Source organism: Rhinichthys klamathensis, unplaced genomic scaffold (assembly GCF_029890125.1).
Source record: "Rhinichthys klamathensis goyatoka isolate OS25496 unplaced genomic scaffold, OSU_Roscu_1.1 h1tg000177l_1, whole genome shotgun sequence".
In the NCBI taxonomy this organism is placed as follows: Eukaryota; Metazoa; Chordata; class Actinopteri; order Cypriniformes; family Leuciscidae; genus Rhinichthys; species Rhinichthys klamathensis.
Window position 1 is genome coordinate 1,351,703 of NW_026606706.1, and position 27,516 is coordinate 1,379,218.

At 38.4% G+C, this 27,516-nt stretch overlaps 1 protein-coding gene across 2 annotated transcripts in view; it reads left to right on the forward strand.

Moving 5' to 3' along the window:
* The first annotated feature begins 312 nt into the window (after window positions 1–312).
* Window positions 313–27,516, forward strand: part of il1rapl1a (interleukin 1 receptor accessory protein-like 1a) — a 121,222-nt gene continuing 94,018 nt past the window's right edge. The window contains exons 1-2 of one of the 2 annotated variants that reach the window (XM_056260696.1): window positions 313–727; window positions 18,701–18,798. In XM_056260696.1, coding sequence (XP_056116671.1) covers window positions 18,714–18,798 — 85 coding nt within the window. In that variant the 5' untranslated portion in view covers window positions 313–727; window positions 18,701–18,713. The remainder of the gene's footprint in view (window positions 728–18,700; window positions 18,799–27,516) is intronic. The other variant, XM_056260697.1, reaches the window with a different exon arrangement.

Below are 27,516 nucleotides of genomic sequence, written 5' to 3' on the forward strand. Positions count from 1 at the left end.
TATGGGCTATTTTTATGGAACTTATGGTGCTTTTGGTCAGCTTTTTTGTCAGCTGGAAATTCACTAGTCAAATATAGCGACATGCTTTCATTGTGCCAGAAGAAAGCAGTAAAAATTCTGCCTTTTGTTTTCCGCAGTAGAAAGTAAGTCATGAAGTTTTGGAGCGACACGAGGGTAAGTAAATGATGACAGAATGTTTATTTTTAGGGGTGAGCTATTCCTTTAACTGAAGATGTTCCTAAATACATGCAGCCCACCACAGTCGTTGCGCACGCATGCATGCTTGGTTTTGAGGCGGACTTTAGGACCATGGAGAGGTCTCCCACAGCAGCGGGCGCACACAGCGCGTCTTGAAGAGGAAACCCCCACAGGAGCTCTCGCTGCCGGATACCTGAGACATCTCAAATCATCCCTCTGACCGACAAGCGCACGGCGCGCAACGGAATGCGCAGGAGTGACCGACTGTCCGCTGGACGAGGGCGCGCGGTCATGGGTGCCTCTTCAGCACCTTTGAGTTCTTAATGCATTATGAAGTCATAGAGACCTCTGGAAATCCTTAAAATTCTCCTTAAGGCAGCGTCTATATTGGAATAAACTATCAGCTGGTGAATTTCTCTGTTCGGATGGATGATTTGGTCAGATTCCTCATTCATCGTGATGCGCGTTCATTTCGTTTACAAGTGTCTTATTGACTGACCGCGGATCAATTTTTGGACGTTGGCTGACGGTAAGCTCGCGCTCTGTTTTAGTTACCCATGCGAAGTTTGAAGTGGAGAGGTTTCATGGTGATGCGGGGGTGGCTAGTTGATTTGCTCCGGCTCGTGAAGATGCCTATGTAATCTAACCTTTAGAAAAAAATCGGAATCATGTAAATTTTGAGTTTAACGCTTAAATAATAACTCAATTTCATTGAGATTAAATTGTAGAATGAAACCTGTCAACAATACGTCCGGATCATATTTTGACTTCATTTAAAAAATAAATGGAAAATAATGTTTTGTGAAAGACAGTAAGCCGTGTTTTGCATCATTAGGATGTGATTGTGACGGTATTTCACGACTATTCAGCATTCGATCGACCCCCCTCCCTCCCTCCCTCCATTATTAGTATAATTGTGAAAACATGATTATGTGTATAGGCCTATAGCTGTAATTAAAAGTAAAGTAGTTTTTGCTGCCCTGCTTTTAATTTACTTATTTTTCTAAATCAATGGCTGGACAAGATGTATCTCATTAGGCTACTGTATTACAGTAATGCGACTCTATTAAGAATCTTCATTGAGATTAATGAGAATTATAAACAAATTTAAGTAAAGCATTCGAATTGAGGGCAGAAATATGCTACCCTGACATGAAAATAATGGCACAAAAAACAAACATTTTAATTGTTCTACAAGTTCTAGCTACTTTTTTAAGGGTAAAATATAACCTGGACATTTGTTCTTTGCATTTTTCCATACCTAAAGCAGAATTTCAAGTGGGAATCGGTTAAAATCTCAATGTGAGCCGCGGTCTTTTCATACGCGCATAAAAGACGAGATTTTAATCGGTGTTTTCATTAGCTATTGACTAAACTAAGGTTTAACATTTTATTCCAGTTGTGCGGTTTGTGGCAAACCACTGTTACATACACGCATATTATAGGCTATAGATAAATAATCTCGTTTTAGTTTGGGTTGACTCGAAATAAATGTAGAAAACGCAACGTGATGTGCGGCAGCGTTTGAGATGGCTTGTTTAAAGGCGGTGTTTGCGGGAGTATTTGCACGGACAGAACACACACACACACAATCACTCTCTCTCACACACACACACACTCACTCTCTCACACACACTGCAGTGGCGTCTGATCACAGTCTGCAAGAGAGTGAGCGAGAGAGCGTGCGCATGAGAATCTGTGCCGACACCGGCTGGTAATACATTAGACCTCTCGTGGGCTTTTCACACTTGAAATTGTAAACCCAGGGTCATTTTTATTCCTGGGTTAACTTAATCCCTGCTGGGTTACTTTGTTTACGGTTTTCCACAGCTCAATCACTGCCCTGGGTTAATATTTAACTCTGGGTATTGTGGTTACGTGGTTTCACACTTTTATGAGATAAATCACATGAAATGGACAAATAGGCCTAGGCCTACAGCACGCGACCTGTCGTTTATGGACTTTTCGGACCAATGAAATATTAGTCTCTTCCTCATTCTGGTTAACGCTTTAGAGTTTAAAAAAAAATCAACAATTCCCTTACACGCTGAAACAACGCGTGAGAGTTTGTGACATTGAGCTAATATTTAATGAGGCAAGCAATTGTTTATCTTATGATTGGTTGACCTATGTTAAACTCTCCGCATTATTGAGCTTCGCATGCTTGAAATTTTAACCCAGGGTAAAGCTTAACATTGTGTAACTTAATCCGGGCTTATTTCACACTGCACATTTGTAAACGACGAGTTAACGTATTTGCATATTTATGACATTGATTGGTCAAATACACGCACCCCGTATTGATAACTGCTTGTCTAAATGTTTAAATGTCGCCACGTAGATTCATCTCTAGTTGTCTTAAGCCTTATAAAACAGCAAAAACGATACTTTATTCTTATCTCCTGTTAACGCGTTTTGTCACAGTTCTTCATTAGTCTCTCTGAGGAGGAAAACAACGTGAAAGTTTGTGAGACACAATGCTCATGAATACTTAATGAGATAAGCTCTGTTCGTTTATAATTAGTTATCTGTTGCTAAACAACTCACTGTACTATTTCTGCATCATTTCTCACTGTATACCAGTGTATTACGTGTTAGCACCGCAAAAGCCTAAAGCAGGGCTTCATAACCCAGGGTTAAAAGCCTTGCTTACCCTCTTTGGAAATCAGTGTGAAAGTTAAGACTTAATCCAGGGTTAAAAGTGGCCTTAACCCAGTTAAGCATAGCGTGAAAACCCTTTTGGCTGGCCTAGTGTTGCTGTTACACTCCAAGAGTCATGTCATGTGAGAACACACCCAAGGCATGTGCATTATGCTCGTCATGGATGCATATTCATAAACGCACATTGGCCTCTTTTACCTCGTGCAGCCATTAAAATTCTCAATTGAACATGTAGACTTCCTCCGTTTGATGCATTATCAGTATAAACAAGCCAATCTCCTAATGCTAATGATTAGTTTAGGTTATTTTTGCAGATGTGTGCCTAGAATACACAGATGAAATGCTAGGGAAAATTGTCTTTGACAGCACCATTGACTCCTCTTAAAGGAACTGTCACTCAGCTTTGAATGTGGCATGGGGCACAGCCCGGGTTTATTGTGTCAGTATGTGTGGTTATAAAGAATGCATATAGTCCCATGGTGGAGCTCTTATTGCCTAGGGTGAATTTGAAGATGGACCCACACACACTTCCCTACTTAAGTTTCCAAAGAGATCTGGCTATAGAGCATGCCATCACCAGCGGCGTTTGGATGGCCTATTAATAAACAAGGCATGTTCTGTCATGGGCTTATACTGAATGGCCAGGGGCATCAGTTAGCCACTTGTCGATAAAATCTGTGAAGAAGAATCTGCACAAGAACCAATATGTTAAAATGTACTTTGATGTGATGTGGCCATTTGACTGTGAGTGGTGCTGAAAGAACAGCTCCCTCTTTCAATGAACTACAACACATCTGTCAGAACCTTCTCTGCCTTGAAACATCAGCAGGTCAACTCGCGTATCACTAAAATGACAAAAACACTGACTGATGCCCCTGATCTGTGGGAAGCTAATAGTCACGTCTGTGGCATTCTTATAAAAGCATGCATATGTCATTTAAACCATGCGTCGCTGAACGCACTCAAATTGAACTCCGTATTGCAGTTCTGATACTGTTTGCGCTTTTAAATGCAATTAGGATTGGAGAATGTTTGCAGAGCCAATCGTTGCCGTTAAATGGCTAAAAATCTTGGATGGGGTTAACTTTGGAAGTTCAAAGGTTTCCTTTGTGCGTGTGAGTGTTTACATGTATGGAATATAGTTGTATTGTTTTCCCAGCGAATAAAACACACTCTTGAGACCCCCCTTCCAGTTTCTTAGGGACCACTTTACTGGGCACAATATCAATAAGAAGCCTCTCGCTATCTCTCTGTGTGTGTATGTGTGCATAATGAGGAGAGTATGCTGTGGGAAAGCCCTCATTATAAAACAGTTTGAGCTCTCAGGCCATTAAAGTCAAGCACAGCGAGTGAGGAAGCAAGTAAAGGATACTCAGGTGGATTGCTAGATGATTGAAACAATAAGCTCATTCTATATTGTCTTGTCGGTAATGGCTTCTATTGGAATCCTTTCGGTTGAGGGCTCTTGTCAGCTCTTGTCCTGGTGATGTTTTTTGACCTGCTGTCCATGCTGATTCATCGGGTCTCAAAAGAATAGCAATCGATTAGTAATACGAGAAGAGAATGCATTGATTTGGGTTGATGAGAAGTTGTTGGGTTTTTGGGATTTCCATCGTGGTTTCCTGACCTTGATGGTGTGCTTTCCATTTGGAGTGCACCTGTGGAGGTGATGCGTCACGCATCAGAGCTTTCGCATCCCATATTTACATAACTCATGTAGGGAATTTCAATTTGAAGGACGTACAAATGACACGTGCACACAAATAAATAAGTACAATGAGTTAATTTATTTGTATATTTGTGTACGCAGAATATGCAAGTCGACTCACATTGATGCATGCACACAAGCTCATTTACTGCTGGTTTTCCTGTTGCTGATGAAGTCTGACATGTAATCTTTCCTTGTTTCTTTTTTTCTCTAGCTCTCTCCCTCTCTATTACTGTCACTTTCTCTCTCCCTTAGGACTGTCAAACTGTCAGAATCCTCACTGATTCCCTCAGAATAGTACTGAAACCTGCAGTGTGTGAATCCCTATGAGTGTGTGTTTGTGTAGACCCAATTTAGTCTCATATTATATGATGGTAACAGGGCGTTTGCAGTACAACGAGAGTATTCGGCTTTTACAGCACTTCCTACACTGACTTACTCATAAAATAGCTCTAGATGTTCATTTATTCATTATTGATTTCAGACAGACAGTAAAATTCAACACCTGATGTTTATGGCTTCAAAGTTTCTCGATTTTATTCAAATGATTTACGGTGGCCGCAATTTGAGAGAAGCCTCATTTTTGCTTCTCTCTCGCCATTTAACCTTGAAGTATAAGCTCATGACAAATGCAATGGATTCTAGGGCTGACAACCTTTGATGGAATTGAGAATCTGCCTCAATTTTCAGTTCTCTCCTTGTAAATGAGATGGTGCAGTCATTTACATTGGTGAAAGTGACTCAGGAACCTAGTCATCAGTTAGAAAAGTAGTCCCATAATGACAGTCATGGTAATTCTGAAAGCATTGGTCAGGACGAAGATTTGGAATGAGCTAGAATACTAATTTCCCAGAGGAAAACAGGGAAAAAGACACATTTAAACACTGTACAGTGGGGTTCTGAAGTCTTAGACCACTAGTGATAATTCAATGCAAAACTTTTCATTTCAAATTATATTAGAATAGCATTTTGATGGAAAATTATAATTGAAAAATTAATGACATGCAGAATGTCTTAGTGTTTGGTTTGTCCTCCTTTTGCTTTAATGACAGCAGCACTTGAGCTGGCATGAACTCCACAAGATTGTGTAAAACCTGATGATCATGTTCTCCAGCATGATTTGAGAATGATCCAAAGAACATCTTGTGCCTAAATGCAAGAACATTTTACCTTTTGTACAAAATAATTCACATAGTCAATTTGACATACAGTATTTGCTCATTAGCGACCTATTGTTATGACGGTGGAAGGTGAACCCAGGCGCAGACAGGATGCAGTGACACAAAGTTTATTATAGACAGAAAACAGAAAACAAAACCCACGAGGGGGCAAAACATGAACAGCAAAAGAAACGACCAGACTAGACTAGGACTGACAAACTAGACCATAAACTAACTACAGAAACAGGATCAGTAATTCTCCAGACAAAACTCTCACAAGGTACACACAGGTAGAAATCACACTATGAGAAACAATGAACCGGCACAATAATGACTAGACAATAATGACAAGACGAGGGTAACAAGGGGGCGGAGTTACATAACGAGACAACACAAGCACATGGTCCAAACAATTGGCCATGCGCTTATACACAAAACATGATTCCGTCATGATCCTGCCTTACGACCAGGGAAAATCAAGGATACTAAGGCAGAATCATGACACCTATAAATAGTTCAGAATCTTAAGGCCTGTTCACACAGGGACCGACGTTTAACGCCTCGTGACTAAACAAAGGGCGCCAATGTGAGTGTGCACACCGACACGAAAAACGCCACGCGTAAAAGCGTCATTTTTTAAAAAACGCCTCGGGTTCGTTTTTTTAGTTTGACGCGCCGCGTCAAAAACTATCCGACCAATGAGATTGACGCTTTTGCTCACATGTCTGGAGCTTCTGAAGTAACAGTAAAACACAACTTGGAGGCGCTCAAACACAAAACGGTCTTGCCGAGCACACATAGGCCTACGTAACGGCGAAGAAGATATACGCCAAGTAGCGTCAACACTGCCGGGAAGAAATGAGACGAGGAAGATGCAAGGCAAGATGAATGTAGAGCTGCTGGTCTCGTTGGTGTCGGAACATAAATAACTATATGACAAACGCGACAGCGACTACAAAAATCTTGATAAAAGAGAATGTTATGGAGTGGTATTGCAGAGCAAATGGGCGCCATCTAATGTTAGGGAATGAATTTGCATGTTCACTCGGCTCATCGTCAGCGAAAATCGCTTGGGTGTGAACACCAAAAATGCGTTGAAAAACTCTGCCGAATAATGCGCGCCGAGATTCGTCCCGGTGTGTACGAGCCTTTACATTTATTATTAAATCTTTTAAAAAAATCCTAGATCCTAGGTCTCAGACCCCTCAGGGACAGATGTACTAACGCTTTTGCGCCCACTTCAGCCGTATTTGTTTCGCAAAGTGCGCATAAAACCATGGCGAGGTATGTACGAACGGGACGCACCGAGACGAAAGCGCAGACTGCCTGTCGCGGGAACTGAAAATGGCAAAATGCGCTTTTCGTGTCATGCATATGCATTCATGGGATGGTCAAGGGGAAAGTGGGAGTGTCACATAAAGATATGGGAGGGGAAGCGTAAACTGCGCCTAATTATGTATTCCGCGTTATGTACAGAAAAAGCCGGTGAAAGCGCACCTCTATTTTGCGCTGAAAATTCTCCGCCTATTAAAAGGTGTAATTTAGGAAGCGGGTTTCCTGGCATATGCCTCCTGGTGAAATGGCAGCAGTAATCCGAGCAAGACGAAGACATAGGCTAAGGGGAGACGAGCTGAAAAGATGTTTGCCACGAGAATAACACTTTTTCAGTTAAGTGAAAACGAAATCATTAAAGGCACACCGTGTAACTTTTGGCCAAAAGAGTTGACGCATATGAGTTATTTTAAATGATTCCTCAGGCCAATATACAGCGCTTGACACTATCAATGCTCCGAGCGTGGCTGCCCTCTTGAAATACCGACTATGTAAGTTTGGAGAAGACGGACCGTCTATGGCCAGGTCATGTGACCTGGAGAATGCCTGGAGAACGTATCGTTTTACGACCGTCACGTGACCACAGGCTCGGAAGAGTCAAGGAAAAGAAAACGAGAAACTGGCCGCGTGAGAAAACCGGACGAGAGTCTCACTCGGTCAGGCTTTCACTTAAAATAGGATAAGAATGAGCATCAAACAGAAATAACCCGGCGCGCGCAGCTCTTAAAGGGGCCACACCTTATTTCCACTCGTTTTTTACGACAGTACAAGTACTCCACAGCGACTCTAGGGGTCGCTGTTTGACAAAAATGGAATTCCTACATAGTGTACCTTTAAACGTTACAGATTAAGCAGCTTACAGTTACAGTTACTGGAAGAAATCAAAGATGACATCGAATCTCCAACTCAGCGTTCACATCCCATTCCAGCAGTTGTTAAACTCCTTGCTACATTACAATTATTGGCATCAGGATCATTTCAAACAGTCATAGCATCAGCAGTGAGAGGAGGCGGCCCATTCATTTGCGCGTTTACGCGCAATTTAAGGTATAGTGGGTGGGGACAGGCGCTGATTACCTGGGCTGCGTTCAGCCCCGACAAAACGTTGCACAACGTTTTTTAAACAGAAACGGTGATGCGTTGAACACACTGTTCTGATGACGCAAGAGTTGCAACTATGGCAGCTGAGAAGGCCATTCTTTGTGAAGAATTTTCGGAGCCTGATGAAGTCAGTATAAATATGTGTTTAATACTACAAAATATGCCCGATGTTACAGTTACTGCACTTGCCGCCCAGAACACAAGAGAACATCCCAATCGAGTGAAGGGATTTGTGGAAACTGAAATGGAAGCACACATCTTACCTAATTCAGAATAAAACACATCTATTTAGCCTCACATACTGACTTTATTTGTAGTTCATACTGTTTTAATACCCTGTATTTTCTTTCTCATTTTTAGGAAAAGCACTTAATTACCATTGTTTATTTCTATACCAAATGTCATACACTTGCAATGAAGCTAAACATATAAACAACTACTTTATTATGGTGATACTGATATCCTATATTTTTACAATAAAACTTACGACAAACATGTCTTCTAATAACCTCAGTTGTTGCATACACCGAGCTGCATCGAACACATTTGTAAATTACTTTCTTTGAACCCATTGTGCGAGTTCACTTTAATACCGCGTGCTTTATATACATGTTGCTGCTGATTGGACTGCAGTTCTGACACACCCACCAAACAAGAGAAAACGTATCTCAAACCCTGTTGCACACCGGTGCACGCCGTTTCCAGGAAACATGACGTTCAACCCGGAAACCGTAGCAAAACGTTGCGCACCGTTTTGAACTTGAACGTGCCCCTGATGAACTGCAAGTTTGTAACACGCACACTGCGGTTTCACATCAAGCGCAGTGTGTGTGCAATTATATATATATATCATTTTTTATATATATATATATAAAGTAAATCAGTGACCGTCTTTAATATTGATAGGCTGTAATTGCAGTAACTTTTGAACAAGGCAATTTTAGGAAGTTGCATCCACATTAAACTCAACCACAGTCAGTCTATTATGAATAAGTAACATCTTTTAGCTATGAGATTCAAATATGTCCTCCTGTAACAGAAATCATTCCAGTATGTTGTTTGGAGTTGCGTTTTTATGCTAAAATTTGATTGGGGATTGGGAATTGTGTTAAAAATGTAACATACTGTTATAGGCCTTTTGAAATTGAATTGGTTTGGGCACTGGAGTATCATTTGAATGCCTCTGACAATGATCTGTACATTCTAGTATCATTTTTAAAAGTGTACTGCTCAACATTATTGGATTTTCTGCCCTTGTGAGGCTTTCCTGTTAATAATTCCTGATACCTTAAATGATTTCAGAAGTAATTGTCTCCCTTTCTCTTTCAATTTCATTGTTTTCACATGAGGTTCATTCAAATAGGCTTTATGAGCATCACTATATTATAACATGTATCTGCTCAGCAACTGTTTTTTTACTTAACTTAATGAAAAATAACTGAAAACGTTCTGTTATTTTTCGTTCAATCTAAAACTTCATCTCAGATGAAGGAAAATAAAAACCAGACAAGTGAGACAATTGTTAACATACTGTAATAGTACAGAGATTTAGTATTAAAATTGATGACGCAAGTCAGATAATTTGGCCGGAATTTGATGTGAAAATTTGAGTTTGTATTGAAATCTCTGATGTTTCATTCCAATAACTCAGCAGGTCGGAGCGCTGTTTGAGACGCTGTTGAATGCCTCTTCTGAAACTCAAGAGGGAATACTTGTGAGAATACTAGGGTCTTTTTCAGCAGACAAGTCTGAGAAGCAGGAGTCTGAAACGGTTCAGCCAATAGTATTCTCAATTGTATATTAAGACAAACAGTAAACCAGAATGTATTGATTGAAACTGATAATTAACATACAAATTGCAATGGCCCCATGGCTCACTTCTAATGGAGGAGAACATTTTTGTTACAAAAATCATTGTTTTTGTGACACAACTTATCTGTCTTTTTTTGTTTATGTGCACAAGTGATTAGAAACAGTCCAGTGAATTAAAGGAGAACTCCGGCGCAAAATGAACCTTTGGTCTAATTACACATTGTTACCTAGTCAACCGTTATCTGAGATTTGTTTTCATGATTATCGAATGTAAAAAGTTTTATCTCTAAAAACAGTTTAGCCTATAAAGCTAGTATAACGCTAGTATATTGGGCATAGATCAATGACAAATAAAAATCGCTTGTTAATACCACTAACAAGGCTCAAAATAGCCCCACACTAGCACGGTAGCATAATGAGGGTCCCTACCTTCAAACCGAAGCATTGAGAACTTTGTCAGTGTCCAGACAGTTTAATAAGAAGATATTTTATACATAGTCAACTTCGCGTATAAAGGCAGAAGCCATCTTTGAAAAAGAGTCTCTACCAGTCGATCTACGAACGCCGATCCAAGCCTGCTGTTCGCGCTCACCTTATCACAACTCATAGCTCGTTCACATTCTCACCAGCGCACTTCGATCGGCGTTCGTAGATCGACTGGTAGAGACTCTTTTACAAAGATGGCTTCTGCCTGTATACGCGAAGTTGACTGTATGTAAAAAATATCTTCTTATTAAACTGTCTGGACACTGACAAAGTTCTCAATGCTTCGGTTTGAAGGTAGGGACCCTCATTATGCTACCGTGCTAGTGTGGGGCTATTTTGAGTCTTGTTAGTGGTATTAACAAGTGATTTTTATTTGTCATTACTCCATGCCCAATATACTAGCGTTATACTAGCTTTATAGGCTAAACTGTTTTTAGAGGTAAAACTATTTACATTCGATAATCATGAAAACAAATCTCAGATAACGGTTGACTAGGTAACAATGTGTAATTAGACCAAAGGTTCATTTTGCGCCGGAGTTCTCCTTTAAAACGAAAACAATTGTGCTATATCTATGAAACATCAGTAATCCCCCCCCCCCCCCATTTGTAAAAAATTAGGCCTACATAATTAAATGCACAAATAACATGTTTAAGACACTGCATCTGTTTTTAAATAAATTCAGTTGTTGTTTAATTTGGTATCATTAATACTGTTGAAGCTTTTTTAGCACAGCCTATACTCTACTAAAATGTTAACATTCTTATATACCATTCTTTGATATAATTCTAACCACTTAGCATTCAGAAATAAAGCAGTGGATCGCCGGAGCCAGAATATAAAAATACTGTTTCTGCTCTGAAATGAAAAACAGTGTTTCTAATCCCTGGCTTGTACATATTGTATATTTTTTTGTAGTATCATTCATGTTGTGAACTAATATATATTCATGCACATGTGTATATAGTTTTTCATGCATTGGAAGATAGTTTGGCTCTTGCATAAATAGCTAATTTGACTAATTTATCCATTCATGATGTGCCAGTGGCAGGTTTCCCAGTCATGGAAACCCAGAGAATTGGAAATTGGTGATTTCCAGGCCTGGAAATCTCATGGAAGTCAATTAAATCTCAAAGTCATAGAAAATTCTATAGTGAGTATAAAAATCATTCTATAAATATCATTATATTCTTGTGTAGCCAACGTGAGAGTAACGGCCTTCAAATCTCACAATGCTTTTGCTCAAATAAGTCGAATCAGCAATGTTTTTCAAGCATCAAAAACAAGTGAAATAGTCAGTAGAAATGGGAGCCCTGCTGACATCTAAACCTTTCATCATGTAAAATCATGTCAGACTTAATTTAAATTGAAAACCTCAAGTTTCCTGCACATAGCTCTTTTCTTCTCTCCCATTGCCATTATCTTTGCTAGCCCTTTGACCACCTATTATCTTGTCTTTTTTTTTTTTTTGACTCCTGACTGAGAACTAGTGTGTCTGGTAAGGGGATTAGTGGTGCTGTGTCTGGAGGTGGTGTAGGAGAGCAGTAATACTCAATAATTAATCACCATCAGCAGCGCAGAGCATGGAAGAGTACTCAGGGGTCCCTTGTTAGCCGGGGCCGATCAGTGAGGTGTGAAGTGTCTGCAAGCTGCTTTAACCACACACACACACACATGATCAATATTCAGAATTTCATTTCATGTTAAGGGCACAGAACGACTGTTACATGTGTGTGACTTTTTCATGACTGTGATGTATGGTCAGGATAGAGCACCTGTAGTCAAGGTTGCGTGTGCACTAACAAGTCCATGTCATAAAAAAAAGCTTTCAGGAGTCTATATTTATTGTTTCTCGTTTCCTGCTTTTGCACTCACTCACACACACATACACACACACACACACACACACACTTGATGCCCCTGGGCGTGTTCGAATTCTACTCTGATATTTGCCTGGCACGAGAAAGCTGGAACTGCCACAATAAATAATGGAGTCCACAAAGACTGATGTGGTCTTTGTCTCCCCCCCCCCCCCCCCCCCCCCCCCATTCTTTTACAAACTCAAGCCCACACCTACAGTCAGTAACGCAATTACACACATGCATGCATGTCCATTTGGCTCTCTTATGAACTGTCATATATGTAATGGCTGAATATAGATGCGGCTCAGGTTGTCCTTGAATCATTCGTTTTCTACTGTCTCGTAAGTGTGTGTGTGTGCGGGTTTTTAACGGTGTGTATCTCTGTTCATAACGCAGCACTCTTCCTCCAGGGGCACTGTTATATTTACCGCATGGTAAATGTGTTGACTGTCAGGCCTGGAGATGTGGAGAGTTTAAATTGGATTAAATCATAAAATCACCACATCAATCATTCACAGCTGGGCCCGCCGCCACATGCCTGTCCTGTGAGCGACCGTACATGTGTATGTGGATATTAGGTCCAATGAGAAATGAGGAAGACCTTCTATGTTGCCTCTAACTGGACGGTGATTGAATTGCCAATTGCCAATTGTGACTGGAAAAAAAGCACTGCTCATATGGACTGATTTGATCTTAAAAGTGTTCAGTCTAGAAAATTATTATGTGACCGTGATTAACAGGTGTATGAATGCAGGTGATTAGTGTTATTTTCTAAGTCAAGCATCTCAAGCACTTTTTTAAAAAAGCCTTAACCCTAAGGCTTAAAATATGACACATAACTCATCCTACACTCTTTGTTTGTACCTCGAATCATGTGGCTTGTTGAGAAAAGGCATGCTGTTACATTTCTAAGCAACTAAACTTGAAATGTATAGGCAAAATAGCAAGTTACACAAATTATATATTTTATATAATACATAATAAATACAATTCCTATATAATTTGCTTATTATTTGCTTATTTCTTTTTTTGTGCTAAAATGGGTGAACAAATCTTGCTAAATCTATACTTAGATTTTGGGGTAGATTAACTTCCCACATCCCAATATGTCTCATAGCAACGCCCTGGCAACCACCCACAACAACCTAACCTTTTTTCGGGCTCTTTTTTTTTTTAAGATCCTAGACCTTCTGTTTAGGGGTGGGGTGATGGGTGGACTTTTATGCTTTATTTTTCTAAAAATTGTACATTTTCACATACAAAATCGACACCTTGTAAAATATTTACATAATCCCATGAGGTTGGGTTGGTCATATTTGATATGGAATAGTTAGCTATTGGAATAGTTAGTCATTTACATTCTTTATTTTATACGGGTTGCTCTTTTCCATGAAATAACCTTCCTATTAAATTTTGCTGGAACTTTTAAGCTTTAAAATTGATAAAGCATCATACAAATATCAAAAAATATCACATAAAAATTAGCCCATATGTACTATATTCAAAATCACACAATAACTTTAAGGAACACCATGAAATTTAACTCATAGTTCACTGATTATTTTCAGTGAATTGAACTCAAAAAACATATCAGTCAGATTTGTGAATTAATTATTCACATAGATTTTTTTTTTTAACTGGATCAACCAATTCATTGAAAAGAACAATTCATTCATGATTTAGACATCGCTACTTTTCTCATGAACACGCCAAGGGAGGATGTCAAAATTTTCAGTGAATAATTGCCGAAATGGGTCTGTTCCAAACTAGTCCTATAAAATGTACCCTTGGTTCCACAGAGGAAAGAAAGTCATTTGGGTTTGGAACAGAATTAGGGTGAGTAAATGATGAGAGCATGTTTTTTTGGGGGGGTGAACTACCCCTTTAATTAAAGCAGTAATAAGTGATCTCATACACATTAACTGGTGGCTGTGAAAATGTGAAATCTTTATATTCTACCTTTTCTCATTTTTTTTTCTTTCTCTCTCTCCTCTTTCAAAACACTGAGATTATGTGTGGGAGAGGGATGATAAGCCCTTTAAAGAGATCACAAGAGCACTCTCTCTGTCACCCCTTTGCCTTTTTAACGCAGACACACACAGAAACACAAACACTCCCACACACACACAAAATAAAGTCTATTAACCTCTCAAATGCTACTGTTCCTGATGGGATTTAGGCCTTCCAGTGTCTGAATTTGGCATGCAATTCATCATCAGTAGAATGTTATTGTAAGATAATTACGGATGAAGAGGAAGGGTTTGCACACACTTATTAAGTTTACATTAATTATTTGAGGAAAAAGGGAATATAGGTGTTATTTGATTTGATATAACAAGCCTTGGATGGAAATCCAAGAATACCATATAGCTGCAGGGAGTAATTTAGAGGTCTGCGTTAAAGTGACAGAAGCAGTGCATTATGGGGGAGTCATGTGACAAGGTTGTGAAATAAAATACGAACCTGAAATTATGTTAAGGTGCTTTGTCAGCAGGAGACCTCAAATAAAACGATAAACACAGGTGATTATGGGTGGTTGACATATACTTGTAGTACTGAGCATATTCTTGTGCTTGTGCAGAAATGTATTCGTCGGGCTATTAATTTCAAAAAGCTAGATGATGATATATATATATATATAATGCCTTAGAATCCAAGCAGTAAGTAAGTGCCTCTTTATTAATGAATATTTCAGTCAAATTTGGGTTCAATATACAGATATCAGATTTCTTGTTGGCCTCTTTGATCGCTCACATCATTTGTTCTTGCACTTTAAAGAGAGATGGATACATAGGTTTTTATTTCTGACCTCTTTGTTAACAAGTTTAATTAATTCTATTAAAATGTTTCCCACCCAGAGTTCTTTTTAATAATCGTGTATGTCCTACATTGCTCAAACATTTAAGATTTAGAAACTCATGCAGACAGAAATATGTGTTTATTCCATTATGGAAATGGTTTGGGTTCCCCCCGTTTTCAGGCTTCTATAACCGCTCAGATGGGGGAATTGTGTGGACGTTGTGCACAGACAGCAAACGGAGATTAAAATAGATTTCAGATATGAACACAGAACTCAGGTGATTGAGTGGCTTCGTGGGAAGGCACAGAAATCAGATAAAATATGAAAAAGTCGTACTTTAATATGATTTGACCATGAAGGAAATGCTTAAAGATTGCATCTCTCTTATAGCTTTGTCTCATGCATATACATATATATGGAGGAAATAAAAGGCAATGTCTGGATTCCAGGGAAATTACATTTTCCACATTTCTGCTGTGGAGTAGAAAGAGAGTACGTAAAAGTGTAAATGCATGGAAGCCATTTGCCATTTTCATTATGTTCAGAAATTCTGATATTCAATTTTTTATAAATGATTAATATATACATTCATGAAATATACATTTTTAAATTTAATTTTACAGTGCAGTTGTATTACAATAGTAGGCTAATACATTTATGTCTTATAAATAATAATAGAGATATTATTATATATTATAAAAATAATATATGGTATAATACACTCAGAGCTATCAGGACTACGAAATAGTTTCAGTAGATAAAAAAAAATACTGTTCAAACTGAATGCCCTAAATTTGGCAATTTTTCCTCAGTGTTAGGGCTGGGCAAAAAAAAAGTCGATTTTTCGATGAATCGTTTTTTAAAATGTGGTCAATTCAAAATCGATTCTCAACGGCCACGAATCGATTTTTTCCAAATAGGGCTCACGCGTGCTGCGTCTTCTCTCTCTGCACAGTGCTCAAGCGCTGCAGGCGTCGATACACACTCGTGTTTAGGAGTCGGGACATGACGGAATATTCACTTGCACAATCGGGCCAGCATTGCATCGTAACTAACGTTTATCATTTTCACGTCTTTTTAAGTTTTACCAGTTTAAACATTCAAGCCATTTTAAACTATCCCGTGCTCGCGCACTCTCAGAGATGTTTTTCACTGCGTGCACATATAAAGCCTAAATCCGCCTCACAAACAGCTCGCCAGTAACAAAAGTTCTTTTTCGTGGATTATATCGCTTTAACAGTTAAACACACGCAGAATTATGTCAAAACTCTGGTCTTGGTGAGTAACCTCGTAAAGACAGTCGGTTATGTCTTAAATAAGCATAAAACGCGTGTGACGGACAGTATAATGAAACAGTAATGGATCCGTGCACTAGTTCTTAAAGTGAACGCAGCCATATGTGTCTGTCATTAATTTTGTTGTCAAAACAACATAATATAGCATGAATTGTAAGGAATCAGAATTAATAGCCTATGTATTTAATTCAGTCTGGACTAAAAGACTATCCAGTGTTATTTTACATTGGATTACTTTATTCAGTTTCTGTATTTCTGACCTACCCAAAAACTTTTATTTGTATGTCTCTTTATTCTATTGTATTTATTTGTGCTACTTTTTTTCAATTTAATTCAAAGATTGAAATCAAGCTTCCATGTGTTGCATAAAGTCTTAACAAAACAATTACCCCATTGTAAAAACAAACATTTAGGTGAGATCAATGTAATAAAAAATTGTCTAAAAAATGATAACTGATATTTATTTATCTATCTATCTTAAACATAAAATAACCTGATCCTGTTTGATCAAGGCGTGCGACTGTTCTGACTTGTCCAATTTTCAGCATCAATTTTGCATCTTGCATCAAAATCCTTTCTATTCATTGTATGCATTTAGTGTATAGTGTACCTAAAATAAAAAGAGTTTTATATACAGGTTTGTGGCTCTTAATTTCTTTGTATTAATTAACCACTTGTAAACTTATGTCCACTGTTCTTTTTTATAAATATAGGATTTGTATTACATCTATATTCATTATAGTCGAATCGAGAATCGAATCAGAAATCGAAATCGAATCGAGAATCGAATTTGAACATCTGAATCGATACCCAGCCCTACTCCGTATGTATGGTATAGAAAATTGTGCTGTAACAAAGTTAGAAATTCCAGTATTATGACAACACCAGCAGTATGACCAACTAGTTTTCACAAATTTCACAACTAGCAAAAATAGTAAATAAGTAGTAGTCATCTGTCAGAATAAAAATTTGTACATTTACTGAATACAGTATGGGCGGGTGGTCGACAGTTGTTAAGGTGTTTTGAGTGTGTTAAAATCAATCATCTTATTAAAAAGTTCTTCTGTTACTGAGGTATTCTGAGTGATACTAGTGGTCAGTATGAACAACTAGATTTGTACATTTCTGAATAAAATGGTTTGTGGGTGGTTGCTATTCTGAGTGTTCTTTTGATATGTTGCTATGTGGTTGCTAAGGTATTCTGAGTGGTGTTTTAAAGCAATAAGCCCCAAGAATTTGGTTTGGTTTACAGTGCTTTTGGAATAAGAGACATTGTTAGGCACGATGAAGAGCGGAAACAGTTATACCTGGCGAGGTTTCATACAATAAACACAGCAAGCGACAAAAATGTAAATATTTATTGATATATAATTATAATTCTTCAGCCAAGCTATGTAGTTCTTTAGCAATGTTCAGCAGAACGGCTGACAAGCAACACAAAGATGCAGTGGCACTGTAATACTTACGTAATGAGATGTTTATAGAGTATTTTACAACGCTCAGCCAATCATAAACAAGGACCGAAACTATCCATTTTATAAAGTATGTTAAAAATCATTAGCATAATAAATGTTGTTAATCACTTACTAAGGTATTCTAGTTGTTTTTAGTGTGTTGTTGTGTGGTTGCTAGGTGGACTAGTCCAGGACAAAATAGAATGTCTGTAGTATTGTTTAATGTAAGTATATATTTTTTTCCATCAGATTTGTCACCCAAAAAATGTTCAGTCGTTTAAAAATTTTAAACGGGTTTCTCAAACTCACCCTTTATAGACAGACCTTATTCAGAGCAGCGCCATGACAGGTATGAAAGTGAGTAAAAAGCTGTATAAAACTTCTAGATCACTTATAATTTTCCACAGCTCATACTATCTGGCTTTTTCATCTACTGAAATTTCTTGGAAAGCTATTTTTGCAGTTTCGTCAGCAGAACAATTCAAAAACACATTAAATAACAGTACAAGCCACTGAAGAGATGTACTATGTCTATTCCCGTTAAAAATCAAAGATTGCGCTGCTTTGAATAAGGTCTATAGTTCGTAGTCCTGCCCCAAATTCAGAAGTTAATGTCGTGCCACTCAAACTAACAGAGCAATGTTTGACAGCATCACCGTGTTTACCCTCTTCAGGAAATCAGCCTACTAGGTTTTTAACATTGACAAAATTACACACTTCACCTTTAAATCCTGTGTTTGGCGGAAAAGCAAATGCAGGTCTGTACATGGGTAGCTGATGGTTGTATGTTGCCAGTATGACATGTCAGGTTTCTCTCTGTGTCTCCGTCAGGCTGGAGAGGAAGATGACAGCCCTCAACCCAGTGCTGTTCCTTCTCTGCGGTGTCTCTGTGTCTCTGACTCTGAAGGTGGTGTCAAAGAGAGGCTCAGGTATGTCCAATTTCTGTCTCTCTATCTCTCTCATTACTCACAGAGGGCTTGCTCTTCGCATTAACGTGTAACATCAAATATTATTTCATGGCATAATGAAAGCTGCTATGCTAAACCACTCTCACGGGCCATGTGACTGTACATATTAAAGCATAATTTAATGCAGCATTGATGGTGAAGGTCATTTTTGTGTGCTGAGACTATGTGTGTGTGTGTGTGTGTGTGCTTTCCTTTACGCGCAAGTAGGCATGTACATAATCACCACACTGCACACACACACACACACACACACACAAATGGAAACACGTGTAAACACACACACAATTTGCAACAGGGAACAGGTTGGGAAGAGCGCAGTGCCAGCCCATCTGTCAGAGGTGATACTCTAATGTGTGTGTGTGTGAGGGAGGGTGTGTGGGTGTGGGTGTTTAAGGGAGCGAGAAAGTGTGTGTGTGTGTGTGTGACTGACTGACTGGGAAAAAGAGCACAAAATGTGAGCCAAGACCACCATGTTCTCTAGATAATTAGGTGCAGGGAGGTGTTATGAGTTCAGCTGCAGTTTGATGTTCCCCAGGACCAAAATTTTTATTTCCAGATACCTAATTTTTCTCCTGGAGCATAATGACAACACAAAAAAGAGTTACTCAATTACTGAAACTCAATGCGTTCACTGAAAATAATCAAAAAATATTAACCCTATTTCAGCGTTGGCTAAAGGAACAGTTATTATATACAGTCTGATGGAAACTGGCTGGAGTCTTTTGAGGACAACTTCAGTACCTTGGCGTAAAGTCAGCATGAAATGGCATTCGCAACCCATTATACTTCAGTAAGTATCCGTATTTCCGATTGAAACAGGATATTCAAGCGGAAAAAAATGTAGAATGGGAGTTGATTTTATTTGTAAGGACTTGATTGGATTGTGAAAAGTGGACGTTACATACCAGAATAGAGCCAGATCTGAATGCTTGTATGCTAAAACAGTACCTAAATAGCTATTTGGTTATTGGTTGGGTTATCCAATTCAATCCAACATCATACAAAAGCCTGCACAGTCGGCATAAAATGGAAATCCCTAAATGCGTGTTAATGATATTATTAAGAACAATTTGTCCATGCATGTTTCTTTTCTTCTTTTTTTTTGGACCTCATAATTTTTAGTTAAAATGTCATAGCTCGATCTTCTTTTCTGGTGACGTAAATGCTGGACCTACCTAATTATTTAGTCCGCTTAAACGTCCCTGCTCTATATTTCTTTTCTTTTTTTTCAGTAATCCATTTCACTCTGATATAAGTCACAATATAAAAGAAATTTCCGTTACTTAGGTCAAGTTTTTATTTATGTTGCAGTGGTTGTCTTGGCCTTAAATTGGCACATCACTGTACCCTAAAACAAGTTTCAGTTACCTACTGCATTTTTAAATCTGTTATTCCCAGTCAGCCATGATTAATTTGTTCCATTAAGGTTATCTGATAATTAAAGGGTTACCGAGATAATGATCAGTATTTGGCCACCATATGTAGAATAAAACCGTTTTGTTAGGCTAATGATATCTCATGTGAGTGTACATTTAAAACATGTTTCGCAAGTACTATTCATTTCTGCCGGTGTAAAACTTTTTTTTAATGAGCACAATATTACTGAATGCAACTTTAAGAAAGTAAATAGTCTATTTTGATTTCATGGTGAATTTAAAAAGCATGTTTCAGAGCACAGTCATCTTAAGAGAACGCACTTCAATGCAGCCTTGAAAAGACACTTGAAATGCACACATTTGAGATCACTTAAAGCACAGCCTTACAGAGACTTTTGACCATGGGGGTGTTGAAGGTACAGTACTTTAAAGGTTTTTTTGAAGGCAATCTAGAATTACAGTGGTGCTGGACTGCCACCGACCGCTGCATGTGTGATGAAAGCATGCTGGATGTAATGTCTAGTACAAAGATGTACTCAAATGGGTACGTGCTGGCTTTCCTCTTTTAGGAATGTCTGAGGACAACATCTGTGGCTTGCTGTTGATTACCACAAATAATTTTGCTGCGCTCCTCTGTAAAAAAAAAAGAATGTATAATAAATAATACATTGACAGTAGAAACCAGGCAAACAGCAGCCCTGCGAACAAACATTTGAAATCACACTATATTTACATAATTTAGTATGTAATACAAACTTTTGATTCTTAATTTAAATTAAACATGGTTACTTTCTCTTGGTATCCCACAATGCAATGTGCTCAACTTTCATTTGCCTTCCATTGTGAAAAATATTGGCTCATTATTTGATCGCAAAAGTGAATCCACTCCCTGAAGTACACATGCACCGAAGTGAGGTCATGTGACAGTTGCGTACAGGATGCCGTTTCACATACTTAAAAAGATTAGTATGCAGTATACAGTACATAATACTCTATGCAGTATGCAGTAAATCCATTCTGAGCAACTGTTAGAAACTGCACTCACAGGAGTTTCATCACTTATGCATGACCACAAGTTCATCCACCCGGAAAAGTAGTCCCACCTCAACAGGATGATTCAGACAACTTTACAACTTAGGTAACTCACAGAATTCAAATAACAGTTTTAATAAAAGCACAAGCTTTATATTTTTGTCCAAGGACCAAGACCGAAAGTAGCCTGGAATATTCCTTTAATGAAATCGGAAAGTATGTTGAAACCAACAAGAGAGTTTTATTGGAATTTTTGTATGCTCAGTGATGCTTCTGACTGTATTGTGGCAGAATCAACGCTTCCAAGACACTATTAAATGTCAGACACATCAACATCACTCTCTCCATGCTGAAGATGAAATAATAACTCTTTTCTTTTCCATCTGATCATCTCAGCAGAGGCCCAAGGCATGGCCCAAACATCAGTATGTGTGTGTGTATGTGTGTGTTCGTGACTTTGAGCGACACAGACACATCTCATCAGCTCAGCGTGCATTCCTCTTGATGTGTTTTAAAGGACTTCACAGCTGTAATTGAACAGGGCCATGTTCTGATTGGTTATGAAATATCAAGCTCTAATTGTCTTGCATTATGGATTATGAAGATTTGAGTGCAGATTCATGAAAAGAGATTTGAGAAATGAGGGGGGAAATGTCATTCTTAGATAAGAGGAGGGATGCTTCTTTAAAGAAATTATTTAAGTTGATTTGAAGCCAATTCAGTGGTGCATTTTTACTAGATTTTTGCGAATGTTATTCATATTAGGCTTGTGAAAAGAACATTTGGTAATTTCAAGGAAGGGCAAGACCTCATAAAACAAAAATACATTGCAAATGGACTTTAGTCAGGGTAGACATCATAGTAAATTTGACGTGAATGAAACCAAGGCTGTGAGGGCCAAAAGTGCAGTCTGTTTAATGGGTTGTGTACTGTCTTAGGTGATATCAAATTTTCACAAAGTAACCAACCCATAACTTAACTTTTTTGGAGTTTTTTTTTTTTGTACACTTGAATTTTAAAAAAGCCATATTTCATTCCTCACAGCCTTTTTTTTATTAGAATAAAATAAATATTGCATCTGTCCTGACTAGTTCCCTCCTCACAAATGTTTTGTTGTAGTTATCCGTGAAATGCAGAAGATTAAATGGTGCGTTCAAGTCCTCCTGAAAAGTTGGGAAGTCATAATAACTAGTGATACAACGAAATTTTAGCTACTCAAAATTTGTGACCGAAATAGCAATGCTGTTTAGCACAGCTCCGATGGCACGTTTCTACTGTGTCAGCGTCAATTTCGTGCACACAACGCGGATAAACTAAAACTGCTGTGAACTGTGGACGCTATAGGGCTAGATTGACAGTATCGACCAATATCGATTTTTTGATTTTCACTAGTCTCTGCTTTCAAAATCTGTCTTATTTTATCAAAAATGTAAAAAAAAAAAAAATGTCTTTCAGTTCAAGCGACAGAACGGTTCGCACATTAACCGATCATCTTTTTCGTTGCTAATCATAGCAAGAAATAAATATGAATGAACGTCACAGGCATGTTGAAAGAAACAGTACAACTTACCAAAATGTATCATGTCTCACACTCAATCAGTGTATCAACCAGGGAAAGACGTCAATAAAACGGCTTGTAAACAATATGTCACTTAAGCCCTATTCGGACGGGATTAGTTTAACATGGAGAGGTTGGGTAAAGTAATTATTGCCAGAGCTTCTAGGTGATTTTAGTCCTCTCCGAATGTGCCAGTAATCATTACAGACGATGTCAGTAAAGATTAGTGATGTGTCGTTCATGAACGATTCGTTCATTTTGAACGAATCTTTAATATGACTCGGGACTACCGAGTTACTTGTCTCAGAGAGTGATTCGTTCATTTTGTGTTGATCGCGCATGCGCATTGCGCAACATATGGTTTCTGAATCTGTACTGGAAATGATTAGTTCATCTCTCTCGAGTTCGGGTTCGGGACGGGTCCGAGTCTTTCGTTCTTCCTGTCAGTCCCATAGAGGCTATGCTGTCAGTACCGGAAAGAGTAATGATTAGTTCATCTTTCGAGTCTCGAGTTCGGGTTCGGCCGGGTCCGAGTCTTTCGTTCTTCCTGTCAGTCCCATAGAGGCTATGCTGTCAGTACCGGAAAGAGTAATGATTAGTTCATCTTTCGAGTCTCGAGTTCGGGTTCGGCCGGGTCCGAGTCTTTCGTTCTTCCTGTCAGTCCCATAGAGGCTATGCTGTCAGTACCGGAAAGAGTAATGATTAGTTCATCTTTCGAGTCTCGAGTTCGGGTTCGGCCGGGTCCGAGTCTTTCGTTCTTCCTGTCAGTCCCATAGAGGCTATGCTGTCAGTACCGGAAAGAGTAATGATTAGTTCATCTTCTGAGTCTTCGGGTTTGAGTCCTTCGTTCTTTTGTCACGTGACTTGTCACCGTATTGAATAGCCTACTAATTCACAACCTTTTTTACAAACAAGCACGTAGTTAATGTATAATATAATAGTAGTTAATTAATGTATAATATATAATAAAACACACCACAGATGCACAAGAAACATTTAAAGAAACGGACAGGGACAATAATAAGATGGAACTTTTATTTTTCAGATAATGTTTATTTCACATATTTTGTATTTTAATTCCTAAATATAAAACAATATACATTCAGACGCAGTCAATAATACGAATCTAATATTGTATTTGATGCGAGATACCAGCGGTCACGTGACAAAAGAACGAAGGACTCAAACCCAAAGACTCGAAGAAAATGAACTAATCATTACTCTTTCCGGTACTGACAGCATAACCTCTATGGGACTGACAGGAAGAACGAAAGACTCGGACCCGGCCGAACCCGAACTCGAGACTCGAAAGATGAACTAATCATTACTCTTTCCGGCCCTGCTGTATCACACACGGCACGGCCCAGCAGACAGCGCAGATCAGAGTCAGACACTGACGAGTCGACAACTAACGTCTCGAGACACAAGAGGAGGAGAACAAACCTGATAAATATGAAGTTGCAAAGGAAAGAACGTCTCGGATGAGGAGGTGAGGTGAACTAACAGAATCAGACTGCAATAGCCTGAACTTAAAACCCAACAAGTAATCAATTCATAAAAATGTCGGTTTCTTATAATTTGGCTTTGGCTGCATTACCCTATAATTTATTTTTATTATTTTTACAAATGTAATCAACATTTTCGTAAGTTCTAGATGTGTTGGGATATTTAACATGCCATTTTAATTATATTATGCTGAAATGAACGAAATGAACGAAATGACTCGAAAAAAGATTCGTTCATTTTGCTGAACGAGACTCAAAGATCCGAGTCAGTAAAATGATCCGAACTTCCCACTACTAGTAAAGATTACAGCGACTTTTACCTTCTGTAAAAAGGTCAGAAAAAATTACCTCAGGGAATAGGCTAGGCTACTTCCCGTGCAAATAGACCCGCTGTAAATATGTTCGTAAATATTCTGTCATTTCCTGTTAAAAAGTAGTTTCCCGCGGTTTTTCAAGTATGGAGGTGCTTGAAAAAACATTCAGTTGCGTTCTAGGCGGTGGGACAAGTCTGTGGCTAACCAAGTTTTTTCCGCATACCATTCAGATAAAACAGAAGGTCGAAAGCGCTTGTTAGAAGCACGAAGCTTCTTTTAGCGTTAGGTAAAAGTGCCTATTACCAACATAATCAAATCTGAATTGAATTAATACATCGTTCGACCAGACCTTATTTTTTTTGCAAATGACGGCAGGAAGGTGACGGGCTGACGGCGGTGGGTAAATCGATTTACCCCTCCCACTTCTGCTAGTTTTAGTGAGATTTCTTATTCCGTGGGAATTGGCCATTATTATTACAGACGTCATGTGGTAAAATTTCATTACTCCATCTACCCTTAGAGTAAAACTAATCCCGTAAGAATAGGGCTTTTACCTCAAAGCCATTTAATAATAAACTTGTTAGTTAACTAGAAATAGGCTAACTTGAGAGGAGCATTTTGATAAATATAGCCTATACACTGTATTACATATTCATTATATTTTTACCTGTTAGTGATGTCTTCATTATTTCATTTGATATATGTTTGATTGAATCTGTCATAAAAACTAGTTATTACACTTAATTCTTGATTAAATGTTTATATTTTACCAATAAATTAGAATAGAAACATAATTCTGTTATTAAAAAGTTGATAAAAAAACGACCTTATGTGCAATTTAACTATTATTTGTACAACAAAGTTTTATTTGAGTGTTTATTAAATTTGATTGATTAACTAATTAATTTGTATGTATTTATTTATTTATTAAATAAATAGTTTTCTGTTTCAGTTTTTGGCTAAGTGCATCCTGAAGTTTTGGTTTTGGCCCAGAATTTTAATTTTGGTGCATCACTAATTACAACGTCAAGCTCATTCAAATCTCTTTGGTCAGAGTACCTTTTCTACAAAAAATACAGCAAGGTTTTTAACTCTACTTCTACAAAATTAAGAATAAACAATGTGCATCAGGTGCGTTTTTGCTTTGTTTTTATTCAAAATTTGAAGGTGCTGTAAACAATAATTTATTCTATTGTAATTGTACAATATCGTTTTTTGTACATGCAACTAAGCTAGATTTACTGTAAATAAAAAAAGTAATTTCATATATTTTAAATAAAAGGCGTCCGCCTTGTTTTCTCAATGACACACCCTCAACTTGAGGATCAAAGCAAATACTTGTTTCCCACTCACAATTACAATCATTCCAACATGACTTGAATGCAACCAAAAGGTAATTTTCATAACTTTGCTGCCTCTTTGGTTTGTTGCGCCAGTCATCCTCTCCTTATACTGACATCTAGTGGTGTGGATGCAGCATCACACAAAATGCAAATGTTGTCAGTTACTGATGCCAGTGTATAAATGCATTCAAAATCAGCCTATTATGGAGACTACCGAGATGAGGCTTGTAGTATCTCAGCATGGCGTCCCCCCATGAGGCGACCTGCGCCATGTAGAATAAACGGCTTTTATTAAGCTACTGATAAGACTTGATTCCAGGGTTGTCAACTCTCACGCATTCGGTGTGAGACACACACTTTTCAGGCTCTGTCCCACGCTCTCACGCTGCCCAAGTAAATCTCACGAGAAGCTAACGTGCAGCGCCAATGTCTCTCCTTAGGCGTATGACATCAATTCGAAAGCTGTGCTTTTGGGTCGCTCTCAAGGTATTTTGATGTCATACGCCATTCGGTCTGCGCAGTGCCGCATAAAGCTGAACACAAATATTGACAAGGTATGGGTTTTAATTTAACCAATGAAGACCTGCAATCTTACTATTGGACCAGTCTGTACCAATCACATTTTCCCCACACCTTGCAAGGTCACTGTATATATGCTGCTAACCCCCACCTGCGCAACAATCACGAAGATGTTCGGGCGGCATTGTGAAGCGTTGTATTTGTGCGCACAAATTCACATGAATTGTATTGCAAGCTTATGAATTGAAATCGCGAAATTTGTGTCAAGCACTAACAAAAACAGTAGGCTACCAGTTAATATATGTGTAAACATTATGTAAACATTGTAACATGTTGTCACTAAACTTAATGAAATTCTGTTTAGTTACCAAATGTTTTGTCAATCACAATACACTTCCAACAATACAACACAATACAACCCCTCCTCCCACCTTCTGTAATTCTCACTCCTAGCTAAACTCAAAAGTTGGCAACCCTGCTTGATGTAAAGAAAAAGTTATTTTGATATGTACTGTACATCTTGCACATGTAAAACATTTTTAATGAGGGAAACTTTAAGGGTTAAGGGTTGATATAGCATAATGAGGGAAACTTTAAAGTCCCACTCCGATCATATTTTGAGCTATTTTTAAACATTCCCAGTGGTCTTTAAATTATGATTATGCCATTTTTAGCCAAAATCACAAAACCTGTGCCGTTTTCTGGGACTTCGCTTCAGCAGAGCGGCAGTAGCTCATTAGCAATTCGCCTCTGCGTTGTGGGCGGAGCCGTTGGCACGGAGACGACCCTCCCCCTGCCCGTTGCTGAGAGCTCTGTCTCTCCCGCTAGCTTACACCCCCAATACCGGTGGGGCAACAGTATTATATACACGTTAATTATTATTATCCGAAGTTAATCAAAGTTATCACCGATCATTATTTCACTCCAAGACGTCGCGTGTGGAGACGCCCAGTGGAGTTACTACGTCACAACTCCAGTCTATTTTAGCCGGCATTTTAGCGTCTGCTACTGATTCACAGCCATTTGAATGTA